The following is a 17,974-nucleotide window of genomic DNA, read 5'->3' as shown; positions in this document are numbered from 1 at the left end:
CGAGAGAGGCAGTCCTCTCGGATTGCTCCGTTGTGCGCTTTGCTGTGCAGGGAGTCCCACTTACTTCAAAAGACAGAAAATGAGTTTTCCTTTCCACAATGAAGCTTTCAGGATTGTTACTGGGGAAATGGTGCTTGCATCAAGGTGGAAATATTGTGCCGTTATAGCTTGACAGTCAGCCAGCTGTGCTTCTCCTCTGAACATCCGAAGCAAGAGACCAATTAAAAGTTTTGTAGTTGAGGGGGGAGGATGCCTCTGTTGTAGTGCCGGCTTCTTGATTTTTCTGCACCACATTGCATGGAAGGAGCCCCAGCCTTAAGGAGAGACAGGCCTTTAAGACTGGGTGAGAAGTTTTCTTCTAATGTCATCAGTGCAAGCAGTGAACCTAAACAAACAAAATATTCAGAGATCACTTTCGTGAAGCTTTTTTCTACTTCTGATTTATGCCAAATTGAAGAATATAAGTAGAATCAAAATAGACTTTCTGATGTCCATACATGACACGATTTTTTCCCCAAAGTCAGTTACGGAAGTTACTGAATTCCATGATAGTGTTTCTATTTGTATAAGGTAGATGAATTCTGATTCTCCTACAAGAAAGTTTAAAAATATATATCTTGTTAGTGTAGAATTTCATGTGGGCCCCACAGATTTCTTCCTATTAAAGCTTAAGTCAAAATGGAATTCCCCCCTCCCCTTTTAAATCCATGGTTGTGAAAGAGGTGAGAAAAATTCATGGGCTGGCAGGTGAGGAAGAGACTAGGGATGGTCAGCTGATGGAAGAGGGGGAGAGTCTGGGCTCTAATCTGGAGAACCTGGTTTGATGCTTCACTCCTCTGATCCGGGGCCAGTCACAGTTCTCTCAGAGCTCTCAGCCCCACCTGTCTTGAGGAGAAAAAGGGAAGGTGATTGTAAGCCCCTTAAAGACTCTTTCAGGAAGTAAAAAGCAGAGTACAAAAACCCAGCTCTGCTGTACAGCTCTACTCAACCTTGAGTCGCCATGAGAAAGCAAGGGATTGGTGAGGATTAGAGCTGAGTTGCCCAACAAAAGGCAGAGTAGGTTAAAACTGGGCTGCATAATTCAAGCCTGCGTATTTGGGGGGGGGGGGGATGTGATGAATCCTCTGCCATTCAAAAAAAAAACAAAAACAAAACCACATGTACTTCTTTGGAAGGGGGCTAAGCTCGAACTCTTTCTCAGCCAGGCAGACTGTTGAATTTACCTTTAAAACTTAGGCCCTTCACTCTTCAGAGTCTGTTTAATGCAATTCACAACAGAAAACAATAAATATACAATTTACAGGTTAGAATAACTCAAACTGAAACAGACCTAAACAACAATGAAAGATGCTCTCATCCTCCTCCGTGTACAGCCCAGTGTGGAATTACCGTCTCATAATTTTGGGTGCCTAAAGCCCTGATCTGAATAGTCCAGGCTAGTCCTGGGATGGGAAACTAGATCACTAGGGCAGTCCAGGGTTGCTACGCAGAGGCAGGCAGTGGCAAATCACCTCTAGACATCTCTTGCCTTGGAAACCCTTGCTGGATGTTGATTGGATGGCTGCAGCTTGACGGCATTTTCTGCACACAAAAACATGTTGGTGTTGCAGCTGCCCTCTTCAAGAAGGAGACTTCTGTGCTCTTCTTTTAACACAGGTCGGATGACCAGAAGACCTTACAAATCCCCCCCCCCCAATAAAAGCAGCTGCTGGGGCTGCAGTTTAAGGTGGATGGCCATAGATGACTTAATGCTTTCCCCTTGGTTGGTTTCCTTGCTGACAGGTGTTCCCCCGTTCTAGGTTTACCTATTCTGGGGAAAGCTTGTGCTTTCCTTGGCAGAGTTGGAGGCTTCGGTTTCCAGTGGGGAATACAAGGCAAGTAGGAAAGGATTTCAGAAGCCCTTTCACGTGTTTCCTCACTGGGCCCCTTTTGCTTGGTCTGAGGAGCCCTAAAAGTGACCGTGTATTTCTGGGTTCAGGAAAGTTCTAAGGCTGGACTATGCAGCAAGCTTAATCTCCCTTATTTGCATATGTTTTCCAGACGAGTATGCTTTGCACCCAAACTGTGTGTGATGTTCAGCTGAGAGACAGTGGCGGCCAATATAGAGAAAGGCCAGCACCTCCAGCCATCCACTGTGCTGTCCTGGCTTCCGAAAGCCTGCAAAAGTATTCTCAAAATGATTAAGGTGGTCAGCTTAGCTTGCAAGACTTTCTCCTTTGAAATTAGGAAATCTGGACAGGCATCAATTAGGGAGATCCTTTGCAAACTTGTACAGTAATCTTTTGTCCTGTGCAAATGCATTTGATGCCATTTGTGTGTCAGAGGAGCCTAGGGTACGGTTGGGCATGAACCAGGAAAATGCAGTTCATATTGGGAGGTTCGTTTTAGAACTGGTTTGTGCCCCCCCCCCCAAACTCCATTGAAATGGACCACAGTTTATAGTTTTGCGTAAGTCAGCCCGAAACTGCTTAGTGCCACCCAGCTGTTTTTGTAGCTTTTGCAGGAACAGAAAGCTGGAGTCCCTTTAAAACCCCTGCTGTCCACTCTATCCTTGAACTGCCACAAATTGCTTTAACAGTTTGTTGAGTGTGAGCCATGAACAGGGTAAAATTAATGAAGAATTTTGTTCAGTTAGTGCCCATCCCTAACCTGGAGCACATTTCTGTACTTTCCAGGCATTGGTATTCCTTGGTACGGGTTATCAGCCTTGCTCAGTTTCACAAACAGCCAAGTTTTGTGGTTGGCGTCTTTTCCAGCAGCAGAAGCCCAGCCATTCCTGCCTCTTGCTTCTCTCTCAACCCCGCCGGGGCAGCTGTTTGCGCAGTGGCCTCTGCTTGCCTCTGCCACCTGCGCTTGTGCCTTGCTCCCCTGTCAGGTCATTCATCTGGACCGACTCATTGAAAGAGACCCAGTCCAAATCCTTTTTCTCACCCCTCTTGTGGTGGGACAGGGGTTGTCCTAGCCCTGCAGGGAACACGTGACCCCTCAGATTTATTTGTTGTTGTTGTTATGTGCGAAGTCGTGTCCGACCCATCGCGACCCCATGGACAATGATCCTCCAGGCCTTCCTGTCCTCTACCATTCCCCGGAGTCCATTTAAGTTTGCACCTACTGCTTCAGTGACTCCATCCATCCACCTCATTCTCTGTCGTCCCCTTCTTCTTTTGCCCTCGATCACTCCCAGCATTAGGCTCTTCTCCAGGGAGTCCTTCCTTCTCATGAGGTGGCCGAAATATTTGAGTTTCATCTTCAGGATCTGGCCTTCTAAAGAGCAGTCAGGGCTAATCTCCTCTAGGACTGACCGGTTTGTTCGCCTTGCAGTCCAAGGGACTCGCAAGAGTCTTCTCCAGCACCAGAGTTCAAAAGCCTCAATTCTTTGACGCTCGGCCTTCCTTATGGTCCAACTTTCGCAGCCATACATTGCAACTGGGAAGACCATAGCCTTGACTAAACGCACTTTTGTTGGCAGGGTGATGTCTCTGCTTTTTAGGATGCTGTCTAGATTTGCCATAGCTTTCCTCCCCAGGAGCAAGCGTCTTATAATTTCTTTGCTGCAGTCCCCATCTGCAGTGATCTTGGAGCCCAGGAAAATAAAATCTGTCACTATCTCCATTTCTTCCCCTTCTATTTGCCAGGAATTGAGAGGGCCGGATGCCATGATCTTTGTTTTCTTGATGTTGAGTTTCAAGCCAACTTTTGCACTCTCCTCCTTCACCCGCATCAACAGGCTCTTTAGTTCCTCTTCACTTTCTGCCATTAGAGTGGTATCATCTGCATATCTGAGGTTGTTGATATTTCTCCCTGCAATCTTGATCCCAATTTGTGACTCCTCTAATCCCGCATTTCTCATGATGTGCTCTGCATACAAGTTAAATAGGCAAGGCGACAGTATACAGCCTTGCCGAACTCCTTTCTCAATTTTGAACCAGTCAGTGATTCCATGTTCAGTTCTCACTGTTGCTTCTTGACCTGCATATAAATTTCTCAAGAGACAAATAAGATGCTCTGGTATTCCCATCTCTTTAAGAACTTGCCACAATTTGTTGTGCTCCACACAATCAAAGGCTTTAGCATAGTCAATGAAGCAGAAGTAGACGTTCTTCTGGTACTCCCTAGCTTTCTCCATGATCCAGCGTATGTTGGCAATTTGATCTCTAGTTCCTCTGCCTCTTCGAAATCCTGCCTGTACTTCTGGAAGTTCTCGGTCCACATATTGCTGGAGCCTAGCTTGTAGGATTTTGAGCATAACTTTGCTAGCATGAGAAATTAGTGCAATGGTGCGGTAGTTTGAACATTCTTTGGCATTGCCCTTCTTTGGGATTGGAATGTAAACTGACCTTTTCCAATCCTGTGGCCATTGTTGAGTTTTCCAAATTTGCTGGCATATTGAGTGTAGCACTTTTACTGCATCGTCCTTTAAGATTTTGAATAGTTCAACTGGAATGCTGTCACCACCACTAGCTTTATTGTTGCTCAGACTTCCTAAGGCCCATTTGACTTCACATTCCAGGATGTCTGGCTCCAGGTCAGTAACTACCCCATTGTGGTCATCAGGGATGTTAAGCTCGCTCTTGTATAGTTCTTCTGTATAATTTTGCCACCTTTGTTTAATCTCTTCTGCTTCTGTGAGGTCCCTACCATTTTGGTCCCTTATCATACCCATCTTTGCATGAAACGTTCTCTTCATATCTCCAATTTTCTTGAAAAGATCTCTGGTCCTCCCGATTCTATTGTTTTCTTCTATTTGTTTGCACTGTTCATTTAAGAAGGCATTCTTATCTCTTCTAGCTTTTCTCTGGAATTCTGCATTCAATTGGGTGTATCTTTCTCTTTCTCCCTTGCCTTTCACTTCCCTTCTCTCCTTAGCTATTTGTAAAGCTTCCTCAGACAGCCATTTTGATTTCTTGCATTTCTTTTTCTTTGGGATGGTTTTAGTTGCTACCTCTTGTACAATGTTGCGAACCTCCGTCCATAGTTCTTCAGGCACTCTGTCTATCAGATCTAATTCCTTAAATCTATTTGTCACCTCCACTGTGTATTCGTCGGGGATATGATTTAGTTCATACCTGAGTGGCCTAGTGCTTTTCCCTACTTTCTTCAATTTAAGCCTAAATTTTGCAACAAGAAGCTCATGATCTGAACCACAATCAGCTCCTGGTCTTGTTTTTATTGACTGGATAGAACTTTTCCATCTTTGGCTGCAGAGCACATAGTCAATCTGATTTCTGTGTTGACCGTCTGGTGATGTCCATGTGTAGAGTCGTCTCTTGGGTTGCTGGAAAAGAGTGTTTGCTATGACCATTGTATTCTCTTGACAAAATTCTACCAGCCTGTGCCCTGCTTCATTTTGTACTCCAAGGCCAAATTTGCCTGTTATCCCGGTTATCTTTTGGCTTCCTACTTTAGCATTCCAATCCCCCATGATGATAAGCACATCATTTTTTGGCGTTGCTTCTAGAAGGTGTTGTAGGGCTTCATAGAACTGATCAACTTCATCCTCTTCAGCAGCAGTGGTTGGGGCGTAGACCTGGATCACTGTGATGTTGAATGGTTTGCCTTGGATTCGAACTGAGATCATTCTGTCATTTTGGGGATTGTATCCCAAGACTGCTTTTCTTACTCTCTTATCGATTATGAAGGCTACTCCATTTCTTCTGCGAGATTCTTGTCCACAGTAGTATACCTGATGGTCATCTGAATTAAATTCACCCATTCCTGTCCATTTTAGTTCACTGATTCCTAAAATGTCGATGTTCAGTCTTGTCATTTCTTGTTTAACCAAGATTTATAGTGACCCCTTTTTGCTGTAAAGTTTTCATGGCATCAGGCTGGTGTCTGCTAGGTGAGTATCCCCACCTCTGTGGCTTCTTCTCTATTGACTGAGAGTTGGTCCAAACATTTGGCACAGCCATGAGCGGCCACGAGGAGCTACAGCTGCTCTATGCAAACCTGTAAAATAATATATGCACAATTAATCTGGGAAGGGTTGTTGAAATAGCACAAATGTGTGTGTTGGAATGCTCAACTCTCATGACATCCCTTGTGTAGCAACAGACATGCCACTTGCTGTACATCAGTTTTTCAGCTGGTGGTGGAAAGTAACACCAAGTCACAGCTGACTTCCAGCATCCTTGTAAGCTCATGGGAATTGTAGTCCACGGACATCAGGAGAGCCACAGTTTGGCCACCGCTGCCATAAGGCTTTCCAGGCAAGAGACATTTAGAGGTGGTTGGTTATTGCCGGCCTCTACATCACGACCCTGGCGTTCTGTGGAAGTCCCTCATCCAAACACTAGCCTACTAGACTGCTCTGCTGACCAGGGCAGGCTGGCCCTGGGAAAATCTCTTGTCACCATTTGTGGAACCAGACCAGTGTTCCTGGTGTGCACCAGGGGGCGCCCTGCTTCCTCCTCTAAAGGGAATAAAACTTGTTCTTTAGACATGTTTCTTATCTTACCAATAATCTTACTGATAAAATTAGAAATGCAAAATTAGTGGGGACATCAGCCAAAGCATTTAAAAAACGTGCTGCTATTTTAGTCTGTTTGGGCAAACTTTTTGTAAGTTTTGGCAACTGGAGGCTTAGAGAGAGTTGTGTTTTTGTGGTGGTGGAGGTGGTGGTTTTCCAGTGATGGAACTCATTTGTAAGCTGGGCAGTAGGGGCCATCTGTCTTGCCCTTGTCTTGGCAAAATGGCAATGCAGTGTTTAAACAGGATGGCCAGAAGTGTGTGGAGTTGTTCTGAAGAGAGTGATGGGGATGATCTGGGGCCTGGGGTCCAAGTCCTAGGAGGAAACACAGAGGGACCTGGGAATGTCCAGTCGCGAGATTGCTCTCTTGAAGGTTTGTCAGGAGGGCAGTTAGCTGTTCCTGTTGGCAGGACAGGACTTGCAATAATGGGTCTAAGCTACAGGACAAAATGATTTACAGTAAGGGCAGTTCAGCAGTGGAATCGCTCCCCCCCCCCAACACACACACACACAGTCTTCCAGCAGCAGCTGGACATTCACTTGTTAGGGATACTTTGGCCTGATTCTGCACTGAACTGCACTGACTCGATGGCCCTTCTGCTGCTACAATTCTAAGAATGAGATTAAAGAATGAGATTAAAGAAGCTTGCGTTTGGGACGTGAACCTTCTCAAGTCACTTTTACATTTTAAAAACTTTTCCTAACTCATTCTCTGTTTCTGCCTTAATAACTGAAACACATCTGAAGCAGTAAGCCCTTCCTTTCTTGCTGGTGACAATTGTTTTTCCTGAATGGGGGGGGGGGGGCTGTATTGATGCATAATGTCAAGTGGTTTTCCATATGGAGGTGAGGGATGGTCTGGGAGGTTCCTGGGAAGGGACCTCCTCCCACTGAAGGCAGGGGTGCACATGGACCACACTCACACAGAGATGTATTTATGCTCCATTTGATTTCACATGTATGCTGTCTGGCTATAATTTCTTCTCATATCACATTAAATTATCTTTTTGTGAAAATTGTTGTTTCTCCAGGAATGAGGCTGAGTAGTAAGATGCCCAGAAGAAGTCTGGTGAAAAGTGCAGCATAAGAGTTTTTGTTCTTCCTGTATCAGTGTACGAAGCCAGTCTGAACATATTCACCCCACCTAGTCTCCCAGAGAGTATGCGGCTCACCTGGGCCCAGGGTTTCTCTCTCAAGAGCTCTTTGCTGGTCCACAATGGCAGTTTCTTTTATTTCCAGTCTGGCTTATCTCCTGTGTGGGTTGTGTGAACTGCACATCACGTGTTGTCTGCTCGCATCACCAAGGCAAGTGGTGACTCTTTCTGTCATTGCAGGAAGTGGCGTAAGCAGCGGCTGAAAGACCGGCAGGAGCGACTGATGGCAGGGGAAGATGTGGACGAAAGTGATGTCGAATTTGACGAGAGTTTCCGTATGCCAGGTTTCCTCTTTAAGAAGCTTTTCAAGTATGTATCATAGTTGAGGCGACTGGGAAAAGTTTGGAAACTTGAATTTAAGAAGTTGATAGATTTCTACTCCATGTAGCTGTTGTCATCTTTGGAGATAGTTTCAGGTGACTGCAGTCATGTTGGTCCGCAGTGGAAGATCAAGATCCTTGTCCAGGAGCACGTGAAAAACCAAGATCTCCAGGGTAAAGCCTTTGAAGAGTCAAAGCTGTCTTTGTCATACCTGATGAAGGGATCTGACAAAGGGAGCTTTGATTCTTGAAAGCTTCTGCCTTGGAAATCGTGTGGGTCTTGGAGGTGCTGCTGCTGGATCATGTCCTTCTGCTGCTCCTTTTTCAGAGGCCTCCATCAGGGGAAGGCTTTGCCTGTGTCCCTCCTTGTTGGCCGTCCAGAGGAACTCACTGGCTGCTGTGTGAGCCAGGAAGACAGACTAGGTGGAGTCCCACTGGTCTGATCTGGCAGTGCTCATCTTATGTCCTTACTAAACTATGCGGGGAAAGGATCAAGCTAAGGCACACTGTGTGTGTCTGCATTGGCATTCTGCAGCAGATCGAAAAACTAGCTTCTTGTCTGCGTCTGCCCACTTTTTATCTAGCTGAGTAAGGGGCCATCCCTTGGGGACATCATTGTGGAACCCTGAGGAGCCATTCTGGCCTATTCAGTCAGCTTTAATCAAACAATCCAGACTGGATGGGTGGGAAACCACTTCAGTATACTCCGTCCTGTGACTTGATGGAATTTGATTGTGGAATTTTCAGCAGAGGTTTCATGTGTCTGAGGAGCTGCGCTTGGCCAACAGGATCCCCTGCAATTGCTGTATGTGTTCAGTAGCATAGCATCTGACGCTGCTGGAGCCATCATTCAGGACCCCAGGTCTATTACCAAGGCACTCTAAAGGGAATTCACTCAAGACAGGCAACTAAGGATGGATCTTGGCAAGATGAGCTTCCCTGACGCAGGGTATCCCCACACATACATGAGCCTCCTGAGCGGTTAAAGATGAATGGAACTGAATGTTTGGTGTGACTCGCAATGCTATAATGTGCAGCGGAGCTCTCCACAGCAGGAAGGAGAGCGGGTCACCAGCAGGCCAGGCCTGACCCTAGCGGAGGGGAGGATGGCAGGAGGGACCGGACGCAAGTGCCGCCTGTGGCTTTATTTTTCTATGCCAACCTTCTGAAGCCCAGAATCTTGTCTTGGGCTTTCTGTGTTCATGGAAAAGGTGAATAAGACCAGGGGGATAGTCTTTGTTGAGAGCAAGCTTGTTTTCTTATTTTTCAAAAAGGCTGCATAGCATTCTCTGGTCACCCAGACAAGCTTCAGCCAGCAGCCCCTTAGGAAGCTACAAGAGTTTCAGCATTTAAGCGTTCCACAGTTTCCCTTTGTCTGGTGCGAATAGGAATGGAGATCGCAGAGTCAATACGCTGCACCTCAAAGGGATCTGGTCCGTAAGGCAATAAAAAGTACAATAAGCAGGGGCCCTTTTGTGCCCCCGACAAAGCTGTTAAACTTAGGTTAGCTGCATGTAGCCAACCTCTCCAGTAGGGTTGCTTTCTGTGGAAGCGTTGAGGGAAATGGGAAAGGCCCCTCCCAGTTGTAGAATTGCATGCATAGACTGGACTTGCATATGAAGCGGCCCTTCTAGCAGCTAACAGCCCTTCGTGCCTACATCAGAACTTAGTAGGTACTTGCTGCTGCCCAGACTTGGATGGCCGAGGGGAGCCTGGACTCCTCGTCTCTCAGAAACCACACAGAGTCAGCCCTGATGAAGACTTGGGTGGGAGACTGCTAAGGAAAACCAGGGTTGCTACTCCGAGGCTCTTGCCCTGAGGACCCCAGAAGGGGCTGCTGCGAGTCACCTGCCGCCCGGCAGCTCTTCCCACCCCCACTGCCACTCGCGGGAGAGTCTCGCAGCTTTCAACCTGTTGTTGTAATGGGCAAACAAGTAAAAGGTTTAACATAATAAGTCAGTGTGGCAAAATCATTTCATGCGTAGGGTTAGTCTATAAACACCTTGTTCTTTAAATGAAACCAGATCTTCTGGGCCAGATGAACTGCACCAAGGGTACTAAAAGAACTTGCAGGTAAATTCTGAGCCTCTGTCCATTATTTTTAACACTTCTTGGAGAACAAGAATGGAAGATGCTCCCAGAAGAGCTGAGGGCCCTGCAGCAACGTTCGTTGTTCTGCAGGGCCTGCAAGATGGAGCTCTTCCGCCAGGTCTATGGTTGAGGCCGGCACACGGAAGAAGATCTGGACCCCCCCCCCCTTCCTTTCTTCTTTAACATCTTATTGACGGCTGGAGTTCTATTTCCCATATCCTCCCCTTGGTTAAGTACTTGGTCAGTGCTGTCACTCTGGATTCGCTGGGCGAGGGGGCAGATGTTGAATAACATCAGGGAGAGAATTGCTGCTTGCAGCATCCCACAGGTTAGGGCAAACCTCTGGGAAGAAGTCCCCTGCCGCCACCCTCTGTTCCCCACCATGAAGGAAGGACTGTAGCCACTTCAAGGCCGTGCCCTGTGTTCCTGTGTCGGCTAGGGGTTGGGCAAGCAGGCTCTGATCAACGGAGTTGAATGCCGCTGTGAGATCTAGAAGGATCAGCAGTGCTGACTCGCCTGAATTCAGATTCCATCCCATGACCAGGCTTGAGGCCGGATTGGAAAGGACCAAGGGCCAACGTCTCCTCCAGGAAGCTCTCTAGTTGTTCCGCAACCAGTCTCCTTTCCCAGGCAAGGCAGCTGCAAACCTCGGCAGTAATTGGCTGCGTTGGTATTATCCAGTATTATTTAATACCAATAATATCAGTGTTATTTAAGACCCACCAAGTTTAATTTGGGTATTGGCTTTCGTGTGCTTGCAGGTAAAAGTGTACACCTAGAATAAAACTTGGTTGGTCTTAAAGGTGCCCCTGGACTCCCATCTTTATTCCATCAGGCTTGCACATTTTGTCCTCGGCGGACTCTTCAGGCTTTCTCTCCCCCTTTCCCCGGCTGACACGTGGGCTTCAGAGTTGAGTGTCATGGTTGCCACGTGCTGGGTGGTTCTGGAGTAGAGAGGAAGGACTCTGCCTCCGGCATCACCCTCTGCTTGATATGGGATGGGGAGCAAATGGAAACCACAGGCCGTTGGGTGGCACCTGGATCACGGCGGAGCAGAAAAGTTCTTCCTTTTGTCTCTTGCAAGCCTTCGTGCTCACTGAGCCTTGTGCTGTTTGGGGTGGCAGGCAGCTGATAGCTGGATTGTTGCAGTGTGCAGCTGCCTCCCAGGGCAGGGTTCGCATGAGCTAAGTTTTGGGGGGAAGAGACAGAAGAGTCTTCTGTAGTAGACCATGTATTTTTGCTGCCAGTGGCATTCTGGGATTGTGGAACTGTGAAATGTACTTTGTAGGTTTACCCAATTATTCCTTTAGTGGAATGGAATGTTTATCCTGCAGGTCTTCTAGAAACACTCTGCCGGCAGTTTGCATCCCTGCTTATTGGATATCACATTCTGTTCTCCAGCCTAAATGAACTTATTGGACTAGCTTCTATATTTTTCTTTTCTATGTTAGCTCCTAGTTTGTACATAAGGTCTTATCTGTCTCCCAGCTAACTGTGCTGAACTGACACAGCTGTCCATTTCAGCATTGTGTCTGCTCCCTCCCCCCCAATTGCCTGCGTTCTTCATACACAATCTTTGGGTAGTGCCTTGCCCTCGAATGGCTGGGCTCCCCTCTTCCAGGGCAAGGGCGTTCTCTGGGGTGGCTCCATCCTGATGGAATGCAGGACATTGTGAGCTTCTGCAAGGCCTGCAAGGCCTCTTCCAGCAAGCTTTTAATTAGTTGTTAGGTATGTCTTGTAATTTTTGTATGGTTCCCATGAACCTTTCACTGTTGGGTTGTTAGATGCAGTCATGTTTTATAGGAGGTTCACATAATTTGTTTTAGATTGTGCGTATTGTTATTATTACTATTATTGCTTTTAAGACAGTTTATTAATTGTATTTTACTTTGATGCCTTACTTGTCAAGGAAGTGCTGGTGTATAAATTTGAGAAATAAAACAAACAAAATGTTGCTTGCTGACTATATAGTCCTTCCCCCTGCTGCTAAATTACAGCCTGTAGAGATCAGAACTCTTTGATTTCTGTCTTCTTCCTGTTAAGTCACACCTTTTGGTATCAGGTAGTGCTGCTGCTAAAGAGCATATCTCTCTTCTTTCATTGTTTACTACGCAAGTCTTTCAACAGCAGCTGCTTGGTAACTGAACCCACCCATCTGTCATGCTCTATTACCCTTTAACAATCCTCCATAATGGCCTGGCAAAACTGTTGTATTTGGTGGTCGAAAGAATCATCGGGGGTGCTCTCACAAAAATACACAAAGTAAAATAATCTCTAATTATCATGTCTTAGCTTAATTAGAATTCCTTGGATGCTGAGGAAGATGAGTGTATCACATCTAATGCCTGACAGCATAAAAAATGCATGATGTTGTAAATACAGGGCTCATGTAAAACACACATGCTGCATGTTACGGTAACTAGCTTTTGAACCTTGCTGTGAATGACTAATTCATGAGTACTCTCTGTTACAACTGCTCTTTGCCGTCTCCTTTTGCTTTCTTATTTGTAGGTACCAGCAGACAGGTGTTAGGTGGCTCTGGGAATTGCACTGCCAGCAGGCGGGAGGAATCCTGGGAGATGAGATGGGATTGGGCAAGACCATCCAGATAATTGCCTTCTTGGCAGGTCTGAGCTTCAGCAAGATCAGGACTCGTGGTTCAAATTACAGGCAAGTGCTCTTCTGCAGACAATCAGTCTGTGGAGCTCAATTAATATTTCATTGGATGGATTGCGAGGGAGGAGGGCCCTGTGAATTATTAACAACATTTCAATTACAGTATTCCTTTAATTCTTGTAGTGGGCGGGGGGGGCATCAAAGGGAAAATTTTTACGAGACAATGGAGCTGGAGGGCAGGAAAAATTAAACATGTAACACTCTTAATGAATTCCAGGCATTGATGGTTCATTTTGCAGATGAGCCTCGCCAGATATTTTGGGTCAATATTGTGTCTAAGGTTAGCTAGCACAAATGGATTGCTTACAAATTCAATTATGTTAATATCAATAGTTTACACAGTATGGAATTTTCAATTAGGTGCAGTACCTTTAGGTGAATGTTTGATGTTTTAAGGCACAATATTTGCAGAGACAAGATAGCCGTCCACACATTGGCTCTGGAACCAGGACCTTCACCTTTGATACTCATATTAATGGAGTACCATAAATTATTACACCAACAGTATAACATAGGTGCTGTGGACAGAGCACTATGCTTCAAATGCAGCGTCAGATTCTTCACCTATGTGTATTCCTAGAGACTCTCTTCTATTCTTTAGCATAACTAGATTGCTAGGGAGACCTTATACTCAGCATAATTCAGTATAATAGAGTCTGTTTCAGAACAATACCAAACCCCTAACAGTCATCTTGTTCAAATTTCCGGTGGGAAGGTTTTCCCAGGTGCTTAATGGGAGTTGCTGAAAAGAATATCTGTGCTGTTCTTTTCCCATCCATGTCGCAAGAAATGGGCAGGCCAAGTTCCTTCTTGCTCAGTGGTTGGACACAGATCCCTGAGGCATTACTCTTACCCTTGCAAGGTGCTGCTTTAACTTTTGAAGGCTTACACACAAGGAAAGGTCCACTCCACTAATATTTAATTTAATTAAGTTATGTCCTTCTTTCAAGGGGACATGCTTCTCTGCTTCCCACCCACTATCCCCACAACAGTTCTGTAAAATTAGGCTGGCCTATTTCCCTTCTGGGGGGAGGGAGGGTTTGAGCTCAGGCCTCCTCAGTCCCCATCAGAGATGCTCACCGTCACCTTGTGCCGGATGCAGGGCCTGCTTGCTGCCAGCACCTGCCTGGCCACTGAGCAGGAGGAAGACAGATGGCAGGAGGGATTATGTATTCCCTGCATTATGCTGAGGGCACGTTTGGCACCATCATTCTCTGCAGATTCCCTGTGTTCACGCAAGCTGCACATGCACTGCACTCGGTGTTGGTATTATTATTATTATTAATTAATAGTAATAATATTAGTAGTAGTAGTAGTAGTAGTATTAATAGTATATTATTAATACTTCTATTGGCTACATCCTTATTTGAGTTTGTCTTTTGCTTGCTTGTAAACCTTGCTGATGTTTAAGCTTATGTTTAACCAGCTCACTTTCCTCACCCACAGTCTAACGTAGCATTCTCTCTGTAGCATTTACAGCCGGTTGGCTTCCTGCTTCCTCAACACGAGGAGTCGTTGCTAGCATGAAGTTGGGGAGCTGCCCCCAAATACATTGCTTTAGTTTGTGGATGTTGGCACGGATGCCTTTAGAATACGTTGCTGAGTGGAATGTGAGCGTCCTGATTGGTTAAATGCTTTTGCAGCTCCTCCCCTCCCCCTCCCCACATTGCAATTTTATTTTTTTCACTTTGAAGATTCATTTCCAAGACTTGCCAGAGCAACTGTGGCAAGAAATGCATCCCTGATTCCTTTTTAAAATTATTATTACACTTTTGGGGGCAAATATGAGCTGCTCTGCCTTTGGACTGAGAGAAGGCCAGAGTTAAGACAGAGATTCCAAGCACTGGGGTTGCTCCGGATCAGAGCACTTTTGATAAGTGAAGTCACACCTCATGAAATGTAGTTCCTGCAGGAATGGTCTGATTACAACATTGGTGATCATTTGAGATGGAGAGCCCTGTTGGTCTGCTGTAGAAGAGGTAGATTTGAGTCCATGAACACTTCAGAGTTCAGTAAGATGATCTGACAGAGGGAGCCTTGACTCATAAAAGCCTAGAATCAGAAGGTCTGGGTGGCCTCCAGAGTGCCCCGAGGCCAGAATCTAGCTCTGCAGCCTGTGCTTTTGTTTAAGAAATCACACACCTTTCTTTCGATTGGCCTGCTTGAAGACTAAGGGAACATTACCATTCTTGATGCTGGAGGTGAAAATTGGATTTCCCCTCCCCCCACCCGCAGTTCAGAACTGCTACTTACTATATAAACAGCAGAAGAGGTTGGGTAGCCATCACTGGTAACATACTGATCCATAATGAAAAGCATGGTGCTTTGGATTATAGCCCAGTTCTCATTATTAATGCGGTATCAAGGGATATACATTTTCAAAAATATACCTGATATATTAACTTGAGAATTGAATCATTTATGAATGAGAGATCTGTCCATCCCCCAAAACGTCTTGTCCTGCTAAAAGCTGACTAAGCCCCAACATGCAGAGCATGGTAGTCCCCCTTTCCTTCCTGCCCAGCAGCTTGGCTTAAACATGTGGCTTAAACTTCCTCCTCAGTTTGGTTCTTGATGTGGGAGACCCACCATGGATTTGTTCAGTTTTATGTGAAATCTAGTGGAGGACTGACTGTGGGATGAATGTGGTAGCCCATACTAATTGGTAGTGGTCTTGCCAATTTTGTTGCTAGGAAAAGGTAGCAAATGAAAGAAAGGCGGTGAACCCTGTATTCTTTGAAGACTACGTAGGTCTATGTTCTAGTTTCAGGAATGAGACCTCGCTAGTCATTGGCCTGGCTGCACAGGAGTTCTAGAATGGTTAGGAACATTCCAGTGGCCCAGCATTTGAAAAGCAAATGGGGAGCAGATTAGCTCTGGTAGACAAAGGTGGAGTTATTGGTAGAAAGAAGTGTGGAGAGGAGAGAGGATGCTTTCCCAAGAGTGGCCAAAGGGGTGAATAATCCTTCTGAGAGAGTGGGATGTGAATGGAGTGTGGAGCTTGTGTGAGCAGTGGTCCTAGAAGGTGACTCAGTGGAGAACATCTTCTTTGTCCACAGAAAATCTCCAGCAATTCCTGTGCAGAGGATCAGGATGGAAGCGATGTGAAGGACCTCTGTCTGAGGCCCTGGAGAGTTTGCGCCAGGCTGGGTAGACACCAGGGACCTTGATTAACTGAGGGTCTGACTGAGTGCAGGGCCCCTTCAGGTGATCATGAAACCTCTCTCATCATTTGAGTGTTTCTGCTTATGTTTGCCTGTTTTCTGAATCACTTGGTTTTTTTTTAATGCTAAGTACTTTTCTTTGCCATGTTGCATCAGTGACATTCAGCTCCATCTGGGGAGAAAGTGGCAACTTTCCCCTTCACCCTACATTGTAGTCTTGAAGCTCCCCTCCTCTGCACAATGAGTAAGGATATAGAACCATAGAGTTGGAAGGGGCCATGCAGGCCATCTAGTCCCACCCCCTGCTCAGTGCAGGATCAGCCTCAAGCATCCAGGATAAGTCTCTGTCCAGCCGCTGCTTGAAGACGGCCAGTGAGGGGGAGCTCCCCACCTCCTGAGGCAGCCCATTCCCCTGCTGAACTAGACTCACAGAATCCCAGAGTGGGAAGGGGCCATGCAGGCCATCTAGTCCCACCCCCTGCTCAGTGCAGGATCAGCCTCAAGCATCCAGGATAAGTCTCCGTCCAGCTGCTGCTTGAAGACGGCCAGTGAGTGGGAGCTCCTCACCTCCTTGGGCAGCACATTCCACTGCTGATCCTGGGTTCCAATCCTAGTGGACTCACTGCAAAACCTCAGGGAATCCCCAGATGTCAGCCTCATCTGCCCTTTAGGGTTTATATAGGTTGTTAGCCTGGGTACTTTTTCCACATAGGGTTATCTCCAGAAATGTAGGCCTTTGTGGATGGAATGGTTGGACCCCCAACCTTTTTGATTCTGTTGGCATCTTTGGCATTCTGACACAAAGCAGTGAGTGCAGCTATTGTATGGCTGCCCTATGAGGCAGAGCCAGCCTTTCATGGTCTGGAAACAAAGTCCTACAGAACTCTGATGGTCACTTTTCAGCATTTCAGGCAGAAGCTGCTTAACAGCATGCCTTTTAACATGGACTTGTTTAAAATACTTCCTTATATACAGCTTCACACCCCTGTGCTGTGCTGGTAGCTTCTGCCTCACAGCTTGAGAAAACCTTCTTTGGCACAGCCTATCAGATCTTCAATGGCCAAGCAGAAGCTCTGCTGAGTGAAAGCTGCGCCTGGCCCCACCCACTCCCTGAAGCATTTGCCGGGTACCAGGAAAGGTGTTGATGGGTACCATGGTGCCCGTGGGCTAGGACAAGGGAGACCTTTGTTCAGATGTCATTTTCCCTCTTCCGTCTTGCAGGATGGCTTTGTAGAGACAGTGCAGAGCAGAGGAACCCCTAGCAGTTGTTATGAACTCCTTGGGAAGAAGGTGTTTTTCTCCCTGTGCAGGTGACCAGTTCTTCATGTGGCGGTGGTACTTGGATAGCGATCTGACCTGGCCATCTGCTTATTACAGGTTCAGAGGCCTGGGTCCGACCGTGATTGTGTGTCCAACAACTGTGATGCATCAGTGGGTGAAAGAGTTCCATACTTGGTGGCCTCCGTTCCGAGTGGCAATTCTGCATGAGACAGGCTCTTATACCAGCAAAAAGGTACCTTCAAGCTTTGTGCTTTCATAGAAGCATGCTGTATCATTCCCGGCCCCAGGGAAGCGCGCCTAGCCTCAACCAGGGCCAGGGCCTTCTCGGTTCTGGCCCCAACGTGGTGGAATGAGCTCCCGGGTGAACTGCGGACCCTGCGGGAGTTTACGGCATTCCGCAGGGCCTGTAAAACAGAGCTCTTCCGCCAGGTTTATGGTTGAGGCTAGGGTTGGCAAGGTAGATCCACGCCTCCCCTCCAGGTACGAGTATCCAGGTATGAGTATCCATCTTACTTGCTTCCCCCCCCTCTAATAGCAGGGGGTGGGGAGGGGTTTTCCAACATGCTGGGGATTAACTGGAGGTTTTAGTGGATATTTTAAGACATGTAACCCGCCACGAGCCAATTCGGGAGTGGCGGGAAATAAATCTAAAATAATAATAATAATAATAATAATAATAATAATAATAATAAGTGTAGCCTTTATGAGGGAGCCAGCATGGTGTTGTTGTTAAGAGTGGAGAGCCAAGTTTGATTCCCCACCCCTCCTCCACGTGAAGCTTGCTGAATGACCTTGAGCCAGTTCCAGTTATTTCAGAGC

General features: G+C 46.5%; 1 protein-coding gene across 4 annotated transcripts in view; it reads left to right on the top strand.

Moving 5' to 3' along the window:
* Positions 1 to 17,974, top strand: part of ERCC6 (ERCC excision repair 6, chromatin remodeling factor) — a 64,460-nt gene that overhangs the window by 18,095 nt on the left and 28,391 nt on the right. For all 4 annotated transcript variants that reach the window (XR_013233796.1, XR_013233795.1, XM_077351011.1 and 1 more), the window contains exons 6-8: positions 7,804 to 7,932; positions 12,546 to 12,704; positions 17,252 to 17,387. Coding sequence is in view for 2 of the 4 variants with exons in the window: in XM_077351011.1 (XP_077207126.1) it covers positions 7,804 to 7,932; positions 12,546 to 12,704; positions 17,252 to 17,387 (424 nt within the window). In the remaining 2 variants the exon portion in view is untranslated. The remainder of the gene's footprint in view (positions 1 to 7,803; positions 7,933 to 12,545; positions 12,705 to 17,251; positions 17,388 to 17,974) is intronic.

Source organism: Paroedura picta, chromosome 8, assembly GCF_049243985.1.
Source record: "Paroedura picta isolate Pp20150507F chromosome 8, Ppicta_v3.0, whole genome shotgun sequence".
NCBI lineage: Eukaryota > Metazoa > Chordata > Lepidosauria > Squamata > Gekkonidae > Paroedura > Paroedura picta.
This window is presented reverse-complemented; position numbering and strand designations above follow the sequence as displayed.